This window comes from Helicoverpa zea, chromosome 25, assembly GCF_022581195.2.
Source record: "Helicoverpa zea isolate HzStark_Cry1AcR chromosome 25, ilHelZeax1.1, whole genome shotgun sequence".
Lineage (NCBI taxonomy): Eukaryota > Metazoa > Arthropoda > Insecta > Lepidoptera > Noctuidae > Helicoverpa > Helicoverpa zea.
The window spans coordinates 7,831,621-7,852,829 of record NC_061476.1 but is presented as its reverse complement, the minus strand read 5'-3'; the positions used below and the strand labels follow the sequence as shown (position 1 = coordinate 7,852,829).

The following is a 21,209-nucleotide window of genomic DNA, read 5'->3' as shown; positions in this document are numbered from 1 at the left end:
TAGGAATGGGGGAACTACGGGAACTATGGCACCTGCCGATAACAATGTAATAAATACACGTAAAAATGGCAGGTTATTATTTATTATTATTAGTATTTGTAGACCCATGACAACTAATTTATTATTTGGCGGCGAAAAGGAGTCTCGTAATTTATCATTAATAATTTCTAAGATATAGTATACTATATATCTAAGATGATTGTTGAAGATAAAAATAAACAAAGGCTTACCTAATATGCCTCTTAGTTTTGATGTCAAGAATACCAGCCTTGTCGTTTCCCACTACGGCCACCCATAGTGGCTTATGGGGCAATGCCACTATAGACTGCATGTCTTTGATGCCACTATTCTTAATGGGGATCCTGAAATAGAATCGATTAAGGATTAGCTTCTGCTCGTGGTAAACCCACGGGTAATATATTATTTATTCAGTAAAATTGTTATTGTCAATTGTATTTTCATTAACTTCTAAACTTTTTAAATGTTTACTTTGAAAATTGACCGTGAACATTCATAGTAAACAGTATGTCGGTGGTCCTGAGACCAAGTTATTTATAGAAGCTGCGTTGTTAATAGTTGAAAAGACATTTGAGGTTAAATGTACCTATGAAGCCTCGCACCAGTCTTCGCATGGAATACATGCAGACAATCCCTGGAAGACTTGTCAACACCCGGAGCCACGATGTGATGCTCATCAGCTGACACAACAGCTGACTTGTACCCAGTTCCTCGGATCTCATATTCGGCGTTGTAAATTTTCTCACCCTCTGAAATAAGAGTTCAGAGATGGTTTTTACTAAAATATTTGAACCTGAGAGTTTTTTTGCAATACCTATTTTTTTAAGACACTTAGCGACTGTAAAAAAGACGACGTTCGGAAAGTGCAACCTCAATCTTAAATTAATGAAGAATGTTTAGCTTACGCCTGTTGAATAAATTTTCTGAATCACTCCAATCCTTCGCTTGAAAGTGACCATTAAACTTCTAAACTTCTATCAATTTGAACTACCTACAGATCATTTTAAACAGAATATTATATAAATGGAACTCCTCACCTGGAATAGTCCTAGCAACGATATGAGCCATTCCGATATTGTCAACGCTGTCATTGCCTGTAGCCTGCATGGATATCGTGATGAACTTGGTTCCGTCCTCCAGAAGTAGGACTTGCTTGATGCCTTTCTGTTCTTCTTTGAATATTGCCTTGAAGAAAGGGTATTTTTTATATTACGTTGTTCATGTTTTTACTTATTTTTAAGCTCTAAATTATATACACAGAGATTTTTAAGGAAGTAAGGGCGAGTTGTACCATTCAACTATAACTACATTATTACCAAACCATAAGTAGCCGTATATCTGCCACTCATTGGTAAAATTGTCGAATTGACTACTGAAAATGGTTCGGTTTTTCTTTATAGTTAAATGGTGAAACACAGCGTAAGTGACTTAAAAGTTGAAGGATTCAGTCAAAAAATAAATTTTAGGTTCTGTCTATATACAGTTTTTTGTCAAATTAATTTGGAAAACAACCTGATATAAAAAGAAGTGAGAATCTATCAATGAATAATGGTTAGTTCCTAAATTACCAAAGAGAAGATAATCTTCAAAATATATAATTTACCTGTTTCTCCGGCGTATCCCAAATGACCACACTGCCAGACTCTGCAGTAACCACATTATCCCCATTAGGAGTGATGACTGCATGGGTGACGATGGCTCCAAGTGGTGCTTCAGCTAGCTGGGCTAATAGCTTCCCAGTGCTGGTATCCCAGAGACCCCAACAGCTTCGAGTCACTGTCACTGCTAGGTGTTTGTCACGGGCTAGGCTGGAAAGTAAGGAGAATGAAACCAAGAACTTATTACATTCAGTGTACAAAGGAAATGTATGTTTTTAAATTAGCAAACTTGCTGAAGGTGGACTGGCAGTTAAAAGGAAATGTATTTATTTGTCTTTTCTAAGATATTTGATATCAATTACACAATTACAGTTGATAACAAAAAAAATATAACACAAAGAAAACTAACATCGACAGGAACAGTTTTGGTAACTAAGACAGTCCAAGTATTCATTTGTGTGGTTTTTGGTAATAGAAGAGGTCTTATAGCATATTCATAGAACCCACAAAACCTGCCTATGTGCCACTTACTCCGAGTTTGTTATTTTACTGACTTCCTTTTTTCAGACGTCGATTTTTATATATAATCACGCTACTGTAACCTCTTAAAAGAAAACTCATAGTTTCTACAACAAATCTTACTTCTTACCTTATAGAATCAATAGGTAGCTCTTGCCGATCAATCTTATGGACTTGTTCAAAAATATTGTCGATGTTCCAGATCTTGACTGTCCTATCAATGGAAGAGGTGATCACATTGTTCCAGGATCCAACAGTCAGGGGTTCGAGCTGGACTATCCTGCCGAAGTGGGCATCTAACACTTTTATCAGTTTCGTGGTCTCCAAACTCCATACGTAGAGGTTTTTTCTGCAAAGAATATCATGATGTTTCTTTGCATTTTCATTAAATAAACTGTCCTAACTGTTACGAAAAAAGTACGGATTCGTTATAGATAAGTCAAATATTTAGAAGGATCTTATTTTTTTCATTAATTGTTTAGAGAGCCTACACACTATATATTTGGAATTATTAGCCATTATAAAAAAAATAATGTTCTGCCGAATGGCTCTTCAGATGACGAGAGATCAAGAAGTCTGTTGGACTTTTTGGCTATTAAATCTCAACTAGTGAACTAGTTCGAGCAATACCGCAGTTTTACTATCATCCTAACAGAACCAATTTCCCCATCTTAGTAAAAAGTAGCATATAAAGAATTTTCAATGCAGCTGGTACTTACTTTGACTGTAAAACCCCACAGGCAGACATATAGTCGGGGTAGTTTCACATTTCCAATAAACATAGTGACAATATCGAAGACCTACCTGACCCCAGCAACAGCATAAGTGTTATTGTTGCTGATCATGAAGGAGTTGGAGAGAGTCATCTTGGTGGAGATGTTGCGGATAGTGTGAGGCAGCTTCAGGACTATGCCGTGGAGACGGTGGTCTATCTCTGGTTCCTCTGGCTTCTCTTCCTGGAAATGAGGACCTAATAGTAAGTTTTTTAGTATATAGTTTAACATCTTTAATAAATAGTAGTCGGCAAATAGAAGAGTTTAACAATCCTTCTCCGTGTGAGAGGAGGCCTGTGCCCAGCAGTGCGACGATACAAAGGCTGTAACAGTAAATAGAAGAGTATGCACATCTTGCGCCGAACCAAATAAAGTTAGAATAAGGGTAGGAGGATGATGATGATAGCAAGTTCTTATAGATAAAGCACTTACCCGGAGGCAAAATAAAATGAGTGGGTTTTAAGGCTCGTACTTGCCCTGCCAAACTTATTTAGAGTGAAAAATTGTAATCACAAAAATAGATAATAAATAATAAAAATAAATAGAGATCTATAATAAAATGATAACTTACATCTTCATCTTTATCATCTTCTTTTGGATCAGGTTCAGGTTTAACTCTAGGTATTGTGTAATCAAAGTCCCACACTACGAAACTGTATGTTGTTGTGGCTGAAACGCACAAATAACAATATTTATTGCTTCAGCCTTTGGAGCTTCACAGTTGCCAAGATCTTCGGCATGTTTTTTTTTTCATAAAAATCGCATTTAAACATTATTATAAGACTTTTCTCATCATTATAAGACGAATAACTTTAAATACAAACTATGCTACGGGTAGGTACCTATCTTCTGACTATGTCATCAGATCAGTTCGACAGTACTATATTATTGTATTATCATCAGAATCACATACAGCTGTAAATTTTTATGACGCTACGATTCTTGGAATATGAGTAGGTATATAATGCTCTAAATTATATTGTTTACCAAACAGCATCCGATCCTTCTTCCCGCGTTTGAGCTGAAGCATCGCCTCGGCCGTGTCTGTCTCCTGGTGGAAGATCTCTTCCGTCTTCTTCCAGCATTTCTCATCCATGTCCAGCTCGTATATCGATATCTAGAATATAACATGTATTTTGCTATTATTTTCCACTTTAATTTCTTGAAATAAATTAAAAGTGTTGTATACTTTAAATTAAAATTACTATTATATACTTAATTGTAACTCAACTATCTAACTTGATCAAATGCAACGTAGTAAAGTATGAAAAAACAAATAAACTTTCGATAACCTACACCTAGTTACTTATTACCCCTAAACTTTTCGACGAAGATAAGGAATCTAGAATTTGATTCAAATACTTTTCTTGCGAAAATGTTTCTCTTGTGACTTACAAAAAATCTGAGTTGTTTATTTTGGTTTAGAAATCTGAGCCGTTCTTTCATATTGAATCTATATTGACAACATACCTGATACCCCCTCTCAGGGTCACTACAATACACCTTGGTCCAATGCTTGCTCATAGTGACAGCTCCCCGGCATCTCAGTGGTTGCATCCACTCGCCATTCTTACAGAAGTGCACCAGAAGCCGGTCCTCGTCCAGGTCACCACTCCACATCACCACGAAGAAGTTTTCCAGGTCACGGAAGTCCATTGCTGAAAGAATATTTGTCTCATTGATAAATCTATACTAATATTATAAAGAGGAAAACTTTGTTTGTTTGTTTGTTTGTTTGGTTGTAATGAATAGGCTCAAAAACTACTGGACCGTTTTTAAAAATTCTTTCACTATTCGAAAGCACATTATCCACGAGTAACATAGGCTATATTTTATCCCGGTACGGGCAGTAGTTATCGCGGGACGCGGGTAAAACCGCGGGAAAACGGCTAGTAATAAATAAAATATTTATTTTCCCAAGTAATTTATGCAGTAAGTAATCATGCATACAAATTATTTGAACAAATCTAAAAAAAAATTACAAACTCGCCTCTTAAACTAGGATGCCTATGACTTAAGAGACAGTGTTTGGCCAAAAGAGTTTATAAAGTTGCTTACAATAGAATGAACGAGTATTGATCAACTAATCTACTAAAACAAGTGTAAAATAACATAACATTTTATTTTCCTTTCCTTAGCTCCTGGCTACTGACGTTGGTCGAGCAAAAGGCAAAGCAATGCTTGGCAGGACGGTTAGTGGATGAACATCTTCAGTAGTCGTTACGGGTAGTCAGTAGTAACTAGTCTTACCAAGATATTTCTATCGATTTGTTCGGCGTAGGGTTAAGGAGGTCAGATAGGCTGTCCGTCTGTAAAACAATGGCAGTCAGCTGCATCCAACTGCACTGGAAACCACACTGGGAGGTTTGGGAAAAGTGTAAACGTGGTGTATTTAGAGAATAATCAAAGGTCTCACAAAGTATCTCCCAGTTGACATCATCATAGGGCGCAGTGTCAGGAGCTGGTAGCGTCTGCTCGTGTTCCCCTCTCATGCTGTACTGCACCCAGGAGTGGGGGCCGTAGATGAACATGTGGTGATTTAAGACAAACACTCCACGGACAGTCTCTCCTGATCAAAAAAAGTAGTTCATAGTATTAGCCAGAAATATATATGTGTAAAAGTCTGAACTGATCCGAATTAGTGGAGAATCTGAACGTTTTGAGTGTTTGATAAAGAGAATTCTTCTAATTGAACAACTTCTGAGCATTTATGTATACAGCCCTGCTTGCTATTTTACACGACGCAGTCAGGTTAAAATTCAATTTAATTGCACTGAAAATAAAAATAATATTACTCAGAAATTATAAACAGGCCTTACCTTCATTGAGCGGGTTATCAATTGTGATATATTCACTCGTCAGCATATTCAGGAGCATTGACTGAAAAGACAAAGCGTATTCATAAAATATCTTTAGACAATAATCGTAATAAATTAAATACTTAGCAAGCATACAAACTTACTACAGAATTATTAGTAGAGGCAGCAGCCCACTTGTTATCTGGTGAGAGCTCCAAGTTCTGCATGATACCTTCGAGTTGAGGACATAGGTCCCTCGCCAGGTCTGAGGTGGACAGGTCCCAGGATATCACCCTGCTGGAGATGGAGACCACGTAGCGTTTGTCAGAACTGAGCTTGAAGGCGAACACTGCAAACTGGTGGCCTTCGAGGGAATACTGGAAGAAGAAATTATTTGAGATAAGTGATATAGAAGATCCAAGGTAATATGTATTTTAGGGTGTTCAAAACAACAAATTATTGCAATTTTCATTTAAAATATATCAATGCAAAAAAGGAATCGTAGCTGTTTTATAAGCAACTGGCATTCACCTCGGTAAGTAGTTTTCGAGGGAACTACACAACGCAAATGGATAGAAATAGACTATTTCTTCCTCGTTAAGTGTTTTCGAGGGATCAACTTACCACAACCAGAGAAAAAAAACCTGTAATCTTTACTTATCTAATGACCAAAAATCAGTTTTATCGTTAGAGCATGACGTACTTACATACAAAATCGCTTTCGCATTATACGGGAAGACATACCTTCAAAGGCCCACCAGGCGTATGCAAGCAATGATGAGAAGGCAGCAACGCGCAATGGGTCTTCCCGTTATGAACGCACTGCTTCAGCAGCGAGGCTATGGCAGGGTTGTGGGGGGCTTCTGGCAGTAGCCTCCCCACCAGTTGAGGGGCTAACATGTCGGAGTATGTGCCGAGGATAGCACCTCCCAAGCGAAGGGCATCGGCTACTAGCATGAGCTCTCTGGAATTGTATGTAAAAGCTGATTTTTCAAAATTATCTATTTTGCAGAAAATTGCAGTGTTTTTTTTATTTGTAGAATGTATGATGTTTAGGCATTAAATGGTTCTTTCATTTTTTTATGAAGAGCAGATATATTACAAACTAGCTTTTGCCCGCGGCTTTGCTCCCGTCAACTGACTTCTCTACTTTACCCTATTTTTTTTTCATAAGAACCTCCTGACAATAACAAACACAACAAAAAAAGAATTAGCCAAATTGGTCCAAGCGTTGTTGAGTTATGCGCTTACCAACACATTTTGCGATTCATTTTTTATTATAGATAGGTATAAGACCTTAGCGAGAAAAAGAGGTACTGTATTCCTGTACATTACATCTTCTATCTATACATATAATAAATCTGTAAAAAAACTGTGTCTGTACATTGAATATATTAAAAAAATAATAATTGGGTGGGGTTTAGAAACAGTAATGGAGCACAAATCCAAAAAAAAAATTATGTCTGTATGTCTGCATGTCTGTATGTCTGTATGTCTGTTTGTTTGTACACGCTAATCTTCCGAACTACTGAACGGATTTCAATGATTTTTTCTTTGTTGTATCAGTATTAAGCCTGGTCAACATATAGGATATAATTTATCTTCGAAACTTGAAGACCTGATGCAGAACTCCAACAGACCAACAAAACTATAAGAGATACAAAAATGATGCCATGGCAAAAATTGTTTCATGTGATGAGCATTTTCAGCTGAGATAATAAATTTGAAGATCTGGAACACCTGATGTGGAACCCCAAGAGCCCAGCTTCTCTGTACCATATACAGGTATGATGTTTTAGCAAAAGTTGTTCAATTTGATAAGCACTTTCTATTGACTTATACAAATTGAAGATCTAAAACACCTGATGTGGAACTCCAGGGGCCCAGCTAGACTATAGCATATAGAGGTATGACGTTTTAGCAAAAATTGTTCAATCTGATAAGCACTCTCTGTTGACTTATAAAAATTGAAGATGTAAAACACCTGATGTGGAACTCCAGGAGCCCAGCTAGACTATAGCATATGAAGATATGACGTTTTAGCAAAAGTGGTTCAATCTGATAAGCACTCTCTATTGACCTATAAACATCGCAGATCTGGAACACCTGATGTGGAACTTCAAGAGCAATACTACACTTGAAATGTATAGAAATGAATGTTATGAAATAGGTATGGCGAATCAAAAAAAAAGTAATTAGTCCGTCTTTTAGATAACCCTAAAATAATGGACACGTATTTTTCTTTTCTCTCTCTCACAAACAAATAATAACGAAGATACAACAAAGCTTGAATTTTGTGTTAAGTCACTGCTTAGTACAAATTTTACATACCTAGACGTGGCGTCACGAGCCCCCACTCTCCGACTTTGTTGCGTTATATCTCATTATTATTTTGTATGTCTCTTCCAGACCTCGGGACTACAGAGTTCCGAATTTTTGGGAGGCAAACGTGGGGCCGAAGCCAACACGCTGAAGCCCTTTTGAGACAACTTTAATGAAATGGTGACACAAAACCGACGATTATCCCTTTATACACTATAAAAATGAACCCAAGGACAATCCCCGGTGGACGTCGTTAAAAAAAGACAATCCCCGGTTCTGTGCTAAACTATTGCTAACTATGGAGGAAAAGTACTTGGGCTATTGTGATGGGATGTTAGTGGATGACAATGTATTAGGTAGATGTAAAAATGGCAGGTGGAGACTTGCCACCTCACTTACTGGGCCCCCGGGAACCAGTCACTGAATAGCAACAAGAGGGCAACAGGTACATGAGCGGCTGTAGGGTGAGGATACCTCGGTGGACTTTAAACGCTGATTACGCGCTCCCTGTGCTTACCATGAGGCACCTACCCTCCGAGCAGGGCTACTAATCCTGCTCTAGCGACTCCACTCTGGACGGCCAAGCCAAGCCAGAGGCGTGAGACCTACCCCCGTCATGGTTCACTCCGACCGGCCGGAGATGGGGGACAGTATACTCTCCCTGGAGAACTCAGTATACATAGCCCCGCGGGGTCGCTACTCCCCGTCATCAGCCTCAGATGTCCTGCGGTGCCTGTATCTCATTATTATTGTCGTTATTATCTCCAGAGCCTTTGTCCCAATTATGTTAGGGTCGACTTCCAGTCACGATGCAACTGAGTACCAGTGTTTTACAAGGAGCGACTGCCTATCTGACCTCCACAACCCGGTTACCCGCTCAACCCAACACCCCTTGGTAAGACTTACTGGCTTCTGACTACCCATAACGACTGCCAAGAATGTTCAATGACAGCCGGAACCTACAGTTTAACATCCCCTCCAAATAACGGTCATTGGTATCCAAAATATACGTAGAAAGTACATACGAACTTAGAAGAGTTGCATTGGCAGGTACTTGCCAGACCTGGAATCAAAGACACACGCTCATACTTGAGAGATTGGTTCTCTACCCACTAAACCACCACGACTTCAACTAAGTCACCACGACTTTGTCATCTATTTAATGTTTTTTTACGTAATAATAGGTGTACCTAATATTTTTGCCACTCACAACTTAAATGCGGACTAATTAGAATCACCACTTTTATCCCTATGGTCATGTCTATTGCGGTTCAGTTCTCAGCGTTTTGTTTAGTCTGCTGTGCTTTTGCCGTTAAAGTACAAAAAATTAATATATGGAGCGTTTCTAATGGTTATGCGTATTCCGTTGTTTCCAAGTCAACGGGCCCTTAAAATGCAATATCAGACTATTCAGATCTTTGATTTTGCTGACCCCGTAGTCGCTGGCATAAGGGACAGGATCCGCGTACGAAGTCGCGGGCAGAAGCTAGTAATTTAATAAAGACAGATTTTTTTACCTAGCGAAGCAAAAAATCACAAAAGCATTTTCGTATTCACACAACTCATTTCTGCATCTAGCAACTAATCCATTTGTTAATATTTTAGAAAATGGCAACTTAGCTTGTGGTTAGTTGCTTGCATAAAAAAATCTAACTTCAACGAATATTACTCATGTTCAGGACAATGTCAGAAGAAGTTTTAATATTTTACCTCACAGCATCTTTATTGACATGCAGTTTAGCATCTTCGAAGTCAGCCAGCACTGCTTGGAGGGGGCAGCAGTTGAGCTTGGCGTGGAGCCACTCGTAGTTGAAGAGTACTTCAGCGTATAAGTCGGTGAACCGCTTGGAGCGAACCAGGTGGAATGGGAGCTCGCCAAACTGAAAAGGACAATGATAATGTGTGATTTAAACTTCTAGCAGTTAAAAGAATTACTTTTTTTTCACCCTTGCCATGAAACTATTTTTTTACACTATGAAAGGTCATTTTTAGGAGAAGACTGTAGTGGCTGGTATCATCAGTTCTGATTAAGTCTCTGGTAGCCAGGAACTTATCTGACAGTTTTACAGGTCTTGGTTGACAATAAGGAGCCTTTATCTGACAGATAGCATTAACAGTACAAGTAGAATCAACTTTATTTATATTTTTTGACGTTCATAAGTGCTTGTGAAAGCCTAAATGAAATAAATGATTTGACTTTGACAGTGAAAGCGGGCCTGAGTTTTTAAACTATGTATATTCTACCTCTAAATTAATACGATAAAAAGAGAAAAAAGGCCTGCTATATTTTCCATGTACGGGGCGATGTAAAACCGCGGAGATACAGCCAGTCTTAAATGAATTGATAGTAATATTAACCTTCCTCAAATTATATCTCCTATTAGCTCCATCAGCGGACATGAATATCAGCGGCTGTAGAGGCACCTTCCTGTCAGCCACACCCTCGCGGTCAGCCAGGTTGAACCGGTGACGCTGGATCTCCGTGTACTTGAAGGGTTTTGGTATTCCACCACCCCAAATACCTGAGAATGGAAAGCATAGTTTGTGAAGAAATTGTATTTCTCTGTTTTTGCTAGTAGAACTTTAAGAGGAGAAATTGATTGAATAGAAAATCACTTTTGTGGCCAATTTCAACATTACTGATAAAGTCTCTGATAGTATATCAAGAACTTATCGTACAGGTTTTTAACTTTTGTTTTCACAGGTCTCAGATAGCAACATCTGGCACAATTATAAGCAGCCTTTATCTGGTGCCATACATATATCAGACAGCTGACACTTTATCGGTAACCAGAAAAACAGGGCCTTAGGTTCTAAAAATTTGAGAAACAAAACAACATGGTGACTGCAAAATACTAAAAAAAGTCGTAAAAGCACTATATCATAAACTAGCTTCTGCCCGCGGTTTCCCCCGTGTTCCGATATGACTGCTTCCTGTAGCCGGATGGTGACAAAAACTACCCTATGTCCTTTTCCTGGCTCTAAACTACCTCCCTGTCAATTTTCTGCTAAATCGGTTCAGCCTTTCTTGAGTTATAAGTGGAGTAACTAACACGACTTTCTTTTATATATACTATAGATATAAATTCAAATATACTAACTATAGTTCGGCCATTCAGAGAATGCGTTCCTGACACGTCGCGATTGAACTGACGACGTAACTTTGCAATGGCGTTGCAGTTACGATAAAAATATTTTTGCTGGTTGTTTACCGTTTTAACAATTGAGGAGCATTAAAACAACATTATTATATCAATAATCAATGAATGTTATAATTTTGTGCCAAACTGAGTGTCAAATAACTTGGTAAACAATATATTTCTAAATATATACTGCGCTATTACAAGGTTATGTCAGCGGTTTATATTTTGTAGTGCTGTGCTAAAAATAACAGGCAAGTATCGTAATCTGTTCTTATACAGTTATAATATAAAATAATACGTTTTGATTTTCTTTTTAAGAATTGGAAAATAATGGACTATAAGACTTAATTATAACTTTTATGAAATATAAAAATAAAACTATGACCAAACCGCATTTTTATACTTAGATTAAAAATGGTAACCCCAAATGGCGTTATGGGCCGCCATTTTGTGACGCTAAAACAGTCGTCCGTTGTCGTTTCGTGCGCATAGACCACGTTTTTCAAGTGTTTTCGATCTGTTTTTATTTGATTACCCGGCTTTTGTTAGACCGAGATATCAGGATTGATTCTGTTATTGATAATAATATAATTATACATGTAGGCGAAGATGATGATGAAGACACCACCTCCTCAAGCAAATCGGAGTCTGATTAATATTCTGTTCGCACATTCAATTCAATGTACTTGTAACAAAGAATAAATAAAACAATTTTATTATATGAATATTACCTTTTTTTGGTTTCCACTTAAATAACTAAAATATAAAACAAATGATTCCGCCAATTTAAAACGAAAATAATCTTAAAATAATGCGGCCGTTCATTTTGAAGGAACGGTAACGAACTCAGTGTTATGTTGTGCCCATCACTAGTCGTGACTAACTGATAGGTGTCAGGAACGCATTCTCTGAACGGCCGAAGTATACTATAATATACATATCTATTTTCTCTGAGCAGAAGAATTTTGCGTAAAAGCTATAAAAGCCCCAAAGTCCTTACCAAGATAATAATCAGCGATCATAGAATGGAAATACATGGCCATGTTCATGTTCTTGAAGTACCTCTCCCGGGCGGTGTCACGGAACTGCCTGTGGTACCAGTTCATCACGGAGACGCCATCGGCTTCACGCTCTGACAGGTAGTTTGGGAGGTCGTTGCGGATCCTGGAGGTAATATTTTGTGACGACATTAGCTTAAAGAAAGAAAGGAGGAAATAGCTGTTGACAAACATGTATAGAAAGAAATAATAAATAGATCAAATAGATGAGACTTCTATGTTTAATTGGAAACAAGAAACGAAAAAGCATAGGCAGGTACAATAGCAATTAATCATTATCTATCAAGCCTTTTTCTTTGCTTTGATTTACACACCAGGAGACAATGCAGAAAAACTTTATAAAATTGATAAAAAAAACTGTGCGTAACTGTGTAAACTTAGGTTTACTTTGTAACGACTTTACCTACTACTTCAGTAATTCCAAATAAATATTTTTCATAAATATAAGTAAGTTCTTCAGCTTTGAGTGTTTCATTCTAAAGCACACAACTTTATCTTTAGCTACCTATATTTATAAATTACAGATACCTAGTCCACAACAGAGGTGGAATTCTTCTCACAGGAGGCAAATGGTACTGGTAGACATCATCCAAGACCTTATCGTCCAAGGAGATCAGGTCTTCGAGCTCAGTTTCCGAGAGACCACTGCGAGCAGCTGTGATGTAGGCTAGAGCGTGAAAGACTAGGAGGCGGCCGTGCTGGAAAGAACGAATAGAAGGTTTAAGAATTCAAATTGAAAGGAGGACTATTTTGGGTTTCGTGTGAAATAATAGCTCAACAACTAGTGTTAAGTTTTTACAGTTTTACAGTTTTGTGTTGAGCATAAAAAAAGGATCATATTTATTCAGGAGAAAGTTAATTTTCAACTATGTATTAAGAATTGATATGATACCTGTTTCTCAATTCTTTCAAACAGCATCATAATAGAATCCATGACGGTGGACGCCAGATGTGTATCTTGAGGCTTCGTGTAACTTCGCCATCTGCATACCTGTAAAAATTGCCGTGGATCGATCGATCATAAGATTAGATGAGCCAACCATCTTATTATGACGAGTTCTTTCAGTCTAACCAATGGGTAACGAGTGGCCCAGGTAGGTAACTGGGTTGAGGAAGTTAGGCAGGCAATCGCACCACAGGAATCACTAGGGCTCGGCTGCATATGTTTAAGATACAAGAACAAAGTTACGAAAAAGTAGATGATGAACAAGAGAGTTTTGTTAGATATTTACCTCAGCAAAAACAAGTTTCACGAATATTGGTAGTGAACACGAGGCGATGGCGTTGGACACCAAACGCCATTGATAGTTTGACAGATCACGAGCCGCTGATGCCATCCACAACCTGTGATTCAAGAGTTTTATGTATGTTTCTATGAAAATTAATCCGCTTTTGAAAAATATTTTCTAAAAAACTCTGCGTGGCCCAGAGTGAAACTGCTGGAAGAAGCAGGCAAAATTTAAGTCTTTCGTTCTCAGCTTACAGGACTTACTTGAGAACTTGCATAGCCAGATCCTCTCCAAGAGCCTTAACTTCCAGAAAGTTCTCTTCAGAGTCAATCATTCTGCGCAGAACATCGTATTCCTTCGATACTTCTGGATTCGCTTCCTCACACGCGCATGTTACTATTATCTGAAAACACAAAGGATTTTTACCATTGGCCTAGTTTATTAGTAAAATTGAATGCATGCCTTATCTCCTATATCTCAATTCAATATCTCCAATATATCTCTCTGAACTTATCCTTCTCTGAGCTTTTCCAGAAAATTCAATAAAAAAGAACGAAGCAAGTGCAGTGGTCGCCGCTTACCTTTCTTGTTAAATAAAAATAACGGCAAAGTTATTTGAAGAATGCTGTTGTTGTTTTCGTATACCTACATTTAGTCTTTGTAACATCATTATCCTTTAGTTTCTATGGGTTCCCACAGACCATTTATATTAACATCATTGACTCTTTTATTTCAGCTAGTCTTATCCTTACCTTACAATGAGCCGGCAATCTGGTAGGCAACCAAGAAACCTTGTTATTCTCAGTGCCTATCCCAGTGAGCTGGTCTACTGAATCCAAGAAGAGAAGAAGAGGCTGCTGCTGGGTAGCCATCGTGAGGAGATGCTTGAAGTGAGCTGTGAGGGGCACCAGGTCATCTGGGATCCCTTCGAAGGGGAGGGCGAAGTTGTATGATATCTGAAATGGAATTACAAAGTTTTCGATTTTAGATAATAATATTTTCAAGATGTTTTACTAGACGAAGAGACTTTGCATCGTTGGTTGTTAAACTTTAATTTGTATTTTTAAGATTGAGCCTTGGCCTAATGTTTATTATTGCAGTCTGTGGAATCTGGAAGTTGGTGGTATCACACCCCCAAGTTAGGGAGGACGCGAATGCCAGCATCCCCGAATGCTACTTATCGAGGGAGACTGTAGACTATTTTTCATCCCAGTACAAGAAGTAATTCCCACATGACGAGGGTGAAAAGTCTGGCGAAAGCTAGTTTTAGTGTTAACAAGCATTTGCGCATTTACTCAGTTCATGTGACGTGTATAGACAGAGCTTACCTGTTGACAAATAGAGATGAGAGTGGGCGTAAGAGCACTGGAGTCAGGAGTTGTTCCGAGGAACCTGATGATGTTGGTAGGTTTCACTTCAGCAAACCAGGTGTCCAGTGACATGGCGGCGCTTTTTGCTAAGAGACTTGTTTTGCCGCAACCACCTGAATATACAAAGGATTTTTGAGTTTATTTATTTAATACAAAAGACTGATAGAGTGCAATGGAAGCGGAAAACATATTGTGCCTACCCCAAACAAATTGAGAACAGAGCAGAAAGGAGAGCCAAAGATCTTTTCAGTTATTTTTTTATTTATTTTTGTATGTGTCTTTCTCTGCTAATATGCAATCGTAAGTAAAATAAAAACTTGCACAAAATGATAGGTCAAATCGTCAATTTGTTTTACTAAGATAGTTTTATAATAACAGGTCAAATCTCATTTACTATCCGACTTTAGAATTCTCAACTAACTCCCCATTCTTAGTTCAATAAAAACTTAAACCATTAATTTCAACATTACCTTCTCCATACAAGACAAGTGGTTTGTCAGAAGAATTCTTCATATAGTCCTCAATGAAGTCCAGGTCAGGTTCTCGCCCATGGAACACCTTCACAGAGTTATTGCAAGCGTGAAGATGTTGCAGTATTTCCGTCACGATCACGCCTTGAGCACTGCTGTCTTCTTTGCGCATTGCTCTGGAATTACAAATAAGATAATTTTTGATACATTGACAGGTAGATGGACATTGCTTTATATACCAGTTTTTGCAGATTCTTCTTAAAAACTGTTGAAAGTAACGTAATTGGTGGTCTTATCGCTACGAGCGATCTCGCCCAGAAGAGCTTAGGGGATCAAAATAAAATCAAAAGGAATTTATACAAAACTGTATTTTCTTTATTTCTATATAGAGGTATCTAAATGCAATTCGAAGAAAGTAAACTGGGCCTGGCCTGGTATGACTTTATCTTAAACCTTTCTCATGAACCCTTACATCAATTGGTGAAAACCACAAGAAAACCCGTTCCGTACATTCTGTGAGTATTGCATACAGATAGACGTAGCGTAGCGATGTGATATAGGTAGTACGTAGTAATATACACAATGTTTTAGTAAAACAGGAGTTTTGGAGGATCATTAAATAAATCTTCTGCAACTAAGTGAGAAACATTATAATATCATTCAGTTACAAGTACCAAATGAGGAAGCCATTTGCAAATTACATAGTTTGCACTGAAACGTATGCAATGCAAATGACTGGATTAGTTTTCAACTCTCTTCGAATCATTTGCATGCAAATTACTTAAAATCTACTCTGAATTAATTTCATGCATTAAAAAACATGGGGTGGTTGGAATATTTTCAAAATGTTTGACTGGATTGACAACCTTTTTAGTGAGATAAATTTAAGGACAACTTTTGGTTACTTATTGTTTGGTAGGGATCCCAATTTTGGAGTATGACGGGTTGTTAATTTATCATCGGTCTTGAATATTCAATTATCTGATTAGAACTAAGACAGATGGAGCTAATATTATCAGAGCTCATCAAAAAGGCGTCTACCTGTCCACAAGTTTGACGATGTTCTTATAGAAGTGCGCGATGAAATGCCCAAGGTATTCGCTGTGTGTCTCCGTATCCAAACCCTCACGACCGATCCACTCCACTGTGTATCTGAAAGCAAAGAAAGATAATTTGAAAACCTTGAAACAGTCATTGATGATGACACTACTCTTACCGAACCCGAATGAAAAGTGGTAAATGTTTTTGTGCTAGAGCATAAAAACTTTAACAACACAAAAATCCATATCTTACACCAAATTAAATTTCAATCGATGAAGCCACTTTTGCCTTTATAATGTTAAGGATTGCATTAATATACTAAATGAAGACAGATCTATAGGTGAGGACCTACAACCAAAAGCCGCAAGTCTTAGTAATTTGGCTAGGATAAGGAAGGATCAATTTGATATAATTCCTTCTCAGAATCTCGAAAAAAGAAGAACTGTTAAAACTTACTTCTGAATATTAGTAGTCTCAATCTTATCAGGAAGCCTGACATCGCGGAGATCAGCCAACAGCTTCGAGGCCTCTGCATCCAAGCTCCTGTTGATGATGTCCACAAAGTTGCTGGCTTTCTTCAAGTTCTGAAGATTGATGTTATTGATGTATCTGACGTAGGCCAAGCAGTGGTTCTTCGTATTTTTCACGTTCAGCACACCGTTTATTACTTCGCGTTCGGTTACTGGAATTTGGATAGACTTACGTTATTTCTGGTGTAAACGTGTCATTTTTGAAGTTCTGTGTGCTACATGAAGGCCTTTTCATGTATGGGTACAATGCCACGACTTTCAGACATATTTTTCTTGAACATGTGCATGTGATTAAGGCCTAGAAAGGTTAAAGCTCAATTTCTGAGGTATTCGGCGTAAACAACTATATTTCACTATCCTTCTACCCCCCCTTTTTTTAGTAATTTCTTGGAGTGTACCTTTGTGTCATTGCTGAATAGACGTTTTATCTATATATTTCCAATATCGGAGCACCTTACCGGTGAATGAATCGTTGGATATTTACATATATCATATGAAAGGTGAAACCCTGGACCAAAAAAAAATGTTTTCTCTATACCAACTAGGGAAAGCCTTTCTACAGCTTCATCAAATAAATACCTACAAAATAAAGATAAAACACTTACCAGACATAAAATAATTGTGCATACAATCCTTATCGATCTTGCCAGCATTGTACAGCTGTAGAGAAGCCTTGCGGAACAGCTTCTGCATCTTGCCGAGCGTGTCCCACCATACTGCTTGATCTTCAGCTTGCAGTTTTGGTACTCTCTGTAATGAGGAGTTATTTATGATTTTTTACACAGTTAAACTTGTTTTAAAATGTTGATCTACAGATAAGTTCAGTTTTTCAAAGGCTTTCATTTAATCTACAATTTATGTGAAATGTGCCGGTGAAATCTTGCAATACCTACTACACCTACAATACCTACTAGTTAATTTAAGAGCGTTTTGGGAGTGATTGCTGTTATTTTGTCTACAGGTTTTCTTGTAGCTTCTGGTAGAGGTTACACCCGCTTCTACAGGGAACAAGATACTTCCCGTGCCAGAATAAAAAGCAGCAAAATTTTTACTGATGTTTAAACTATATTATAACAGTCATGTTTCGTGAACATTCGTTCAGCTGTTTGTGCGAGAAGAAGTTACAAAAACACTCTCAAAAGCTTCCTAAAAATCTAGCTGACTCTATCTGGAGGTGGTTTTATAAAGCAGAAGTATCATCCTAATCAAAATTATACAAGACAAAGTCACCTTATTGTTGAAATTGATCAATATAGACGATATGGGCTGCAGCACCGACACGGGAGGTACCGCGTTCGAGTCCTTCTTGTACCAGGTGTCCAGCAGGATGACGTCCACTCCTCCAGCTACTAGTTCATCCTTCAGCATTTGTAGTTCTGATGATAGGACGTATGTTGGGATTGGCCTGGAAGGGATTTAGTTTTCTGTATTTATAAGGTCAGTTTGTCATTATGTGGCTACACATTCGCTAAATTTTTACATACAACAATTATGGGCTTCTTTAGGCGTGATTAACTGCGGATTTGTACAATTCAACCATCAGTTGTTTTATAATTAGAGACTGAAATCTACGGTAAGGGAAATTAAGTTATGAAAGGCATTTGTTCCGGCTTAACACTCCCATCAAAACGAGCTTCTTACGCGAGTTTTATACTGAATCCGCTCTAATTATGATGATGTTACAAAGCGATTTCACTACAAAACTGTGTATGTTGTAATTCGCCCAAATTAGTGCCAGATTATATTATATTCGTTTTTCAACAGGCCCAGAAAAGTGTTCATGTTTTTAAAAAATAGATAAAAAGTTGATTTTAAAGAAAGGGCTTTATGAAAAACAATGGCAGATGTATACAAAAGAAGGATAACAAAATAAGTAATCCAATTAAAAACCATAACAATGGCGACATTTTGCGCTAACTTATGAATTTCCTAGCTGTTTTGGAGAAAACAATTAAATGAAAAATGTCCAAGGGAACCGTGACAGGAACTTAATTCATTATTAAGGTTACGAAAGAGCATAATTAGCCTTTTTCCTGGTTTATTTAATGTTCCACTGCTGCTGGGTACGGGCCTTTTCTCATACAGAGAAGGTATGTGCGTTAATCACCTCGCATGCTGAAAGCGTATTAGCAATTCAGCCTATAAGTTCAGGTTTCCTGACAAGGTTTTTTTTTTTCACTTTTTCTTATTATGCATTTTAATACAAAATTGACATCCGCAAGAGTCCTTTTCATTCGAGAATTGTATAGTGTGTTTGGTAGACAAGGTGCGAGAAAATGACGTGGGTCTCGCTTGGATAAGTCATGAAATCCACACGATATAAGAAACATCCTGGATCTTGAGTTTTCTACTATCTTAATAGACACGAAGCTATTGCCTTGAATATCTTATGTATTTGTAGCCATCAATAAATACCTGTAACCATATTTCTGCCCCAGGAACACGACGAAGTTAGGTCCCATAGACAGTCGCTGGCAGTTCTTGATCTCTCGCATACACAGCTCTGTAGTCATGTGATCATCCGTCGCCTCGTCTCGGACGCCCCAACGCATGTCCACTACCTGAGGGTTAGAAAAAGTGTTAATGGCTGCAAGATGAAGATGTATTTTATAACATTAAGTAACTTCCATTTGCGTTTTTGGAGAAAAAGTAGCCTGAGCCTTCCTGGATAAACTGACTTTTTAATACTAAATTTTTCAATTCTTTCTTTAAATCCTCCTGTCCAGTCTGACCTTTCCAGTCTTTGATCTGAACCTACCGTAACTCCTACCCACTCTTCGCTTTTTGTACGTTTGTATTTAGATTAAAAATCGTATGCAAAAATGGACATAAGTAGTCCGTTTCGAGAAAAAGGTAATCTTATGTACAGATAAAAACAGTTTTCTTCATTTACTACTTCGTTTGTAACTTTGTACGTAACCACTGGATGTACTGAACCGATTTCGAAAATTGAGTTTTGTAAGTATCATAGACTAATAGTCTCCGAATGCTGAAAGCAGTTTCTTCGGGATGTAGGCAAAATAGCCAGCCAATCAACACAAATTCCTCTCTCACAACCAAACATAATCTATGGCGTTTAGTTCAACAATCTTAAAATAGCAGTCACAAACACCAGCCGTAGGAATTGTAAACATTTACAAAAACCACGCTAGCTACCCTCGGGGCTATTCGTGGCTATTTCTGTTAGCGGAAGGTACACGTGCACTAACTGTGTGATTAACTGGCCTGTTTCTAGGCGCAATGACCGTAACTGTTAAGTTAACGAAAAGTAGTTTTGAGTGCATCTTAACTGCTGCGGGATTGTTCGAAAGAGTTACTGCGGCCCTGGTAAATAAAGGGCTTAAGAAGGAACATGGTGGACTTCAAGTAACGCCTCCCGCTGTGGTTGCAGCATGAGGGAGTGTCAGACTCTTACTGACTAAAACACATCATGTTCCTTCTTAAGCCGTTTATGTATCAGTGCCTCGGTAACTCTCTCGAACAATCCTGCAGTCCTAAGAGACTTGAGAGCATCTTAAATCACAGAAAGCATTGGAAAGGCACGTAAACAGCCGTTGCACATAGGGGTATTTTGCACTTTTAGCCGGGCGAAACTAGTAAAAACAAACTTTCACATAAAAGAAAAAAATTCTACTTGTTAGCCAGCCAGGTAACTACTGAACGAAATCTGAGCTTTTTTGGACTCCTACCCACACGCCAGCTACCCACAAATCTGTCAGAACTTGATCGTTGTCACATGCACTCACGTCAGTTACTGACTACATTAAAAACGTGCCGTGTTTGATACCTCAGAGTTTTTTATTGTGAGTTAGATAACCAAAACTACTATGGATTATCATAATACAGGTAAGAACAGTTTTATTTGTTATGATTTACTAATGTTTACGTGTAATTTTAAGATACAAAATCAATTTTTGACATTCAACAGTTTTTAACGTTTTTTTGTATGAATTCTACTATTCTCAGGGATTAAAGTTATCCTTCCGAGTGTTTCCGGGTAACGATTTCTGTTGTAACGTATTACAAAATCTGTCAGGTGATAGATATTACACACATTGGGTGCTACTTTTTGCTACTTTGCTTGAAAATAATGGTTAATGGTTTTTAGCTAACATCAGCAGAAAAGTCTAAGTTTTGTCGAAAGTAGCAAAAAGTAGCACCCAATGTGTGTAATATCTATCACTTGACAGATTTTGTAATACGTTACAACAGAAATCGTTACCCGGAAACACTCGGAAGGATAACTTTAATCCCTGAGAATAGTAGAATTCATACAAAAAAACGTTTAAAAATGTTGAACTTCAAAAATTGATTTTGAATCTTAAAAATACACGTAAACA

At 37.8% G+C, this 21,209-nt stretch overlaps 1 protein-coding gene across 1 annotated transcript in view; it reads right to left on the bottom strand.

The window, feature by feature from the left end:
- The window catches only part of LOC124642826 (NACHT and WD repeat domain-containing protein 2), a 47,297-nt gene that overhangs the window by 3,499 nt on the left and 22,589 nt on the right, over positions 1–21,209 (bottom strand). The window contains exons 4-31 of the mRNA XM_047181549.1: positions 19,285–19,430; positions 18,100–18,274; positions 17,475–17,619; positions 16,796–17,021; positions 16,340–16,450; positions 15,299–15,474; positions 14,787–14,941; positions 14,211–14,414; positions 13,722–13,861; positions 13,462–13,573; positions 13,122–13,220; positions 12,758–12,927; positions 12,172–12,335; positions 10,387–10,550; positions 9,739–9,908; positions 6,451–6,670; positions 5,871–6,083; positions 5,728–5,788; positions 5,325–5,477; positions 4,379–4,566; positions 3,896–4,025; positions 3,480–3,577; positions 2,940–3,091; positions 2,266–2,484; positions 1,622–1,826; positions 1,056–1,203; positions 605–767; positions 231–362 (exon numbers count right to left, since the gene is read on the bottom strand). Coding sequence (XP_047037505.1) covers positions 231–362; positions 605–767; positions 1,056–1,203; positions 1,622–1,826; positions 2,266–2,484; positions 2,940–3,091; positions 3,480–3,577; positions 3,896–4,025; positions 4,379–4,566; positions 5,325–5,477; positions 5,728–5,788; positions 5,871–6,083; positions 6,451–6,670; positions 9,739–9,908; positions 10,387–10,550; positions 12,172–12,335; positions 12,758–12,927; positions 13,122–13,220; positions 13,462–13,573; positions 13,722–13,861; positions 14,211–14,414; positions 14,787–14,941; positions 15,299–15,474; positions 16,340–16,450; positions 16,796–17,021; positions 17,475–17,619; positions 18,100–18,274; positions 19,285–19,430 — 4,439 coding nt within the window. The remainder of the gene's footprint in view (positions 1–230; positions 363–604; positions 768–1,055; positions 1,204–1,621; positions 1,827–2,265; positions 2,485–2,939; positions 3,092–3,479; positions 3,578–3,895; positions 4,026–4,378; positions 4,567–5,324; positions 5,478–5,727; positions 5,789–5,870; positions 6,084–6,450; positions 6,671–9,738; positions 9,909–10,386; positions 10,551–12,171; positions 12,336–12,757; positions 12,928–13,121; positions 13,221–13,461; positions 13,574–13,721; positions 13,862–14,210; positions 14,415–14,786; positions 14,942–15,298; positions 15,475–16,339; positions 16,451–16,795; positions 17,022–17,474; positions 17,620–18,099; positions 18,275–19,284; positions 19,431–21,209) is intronic.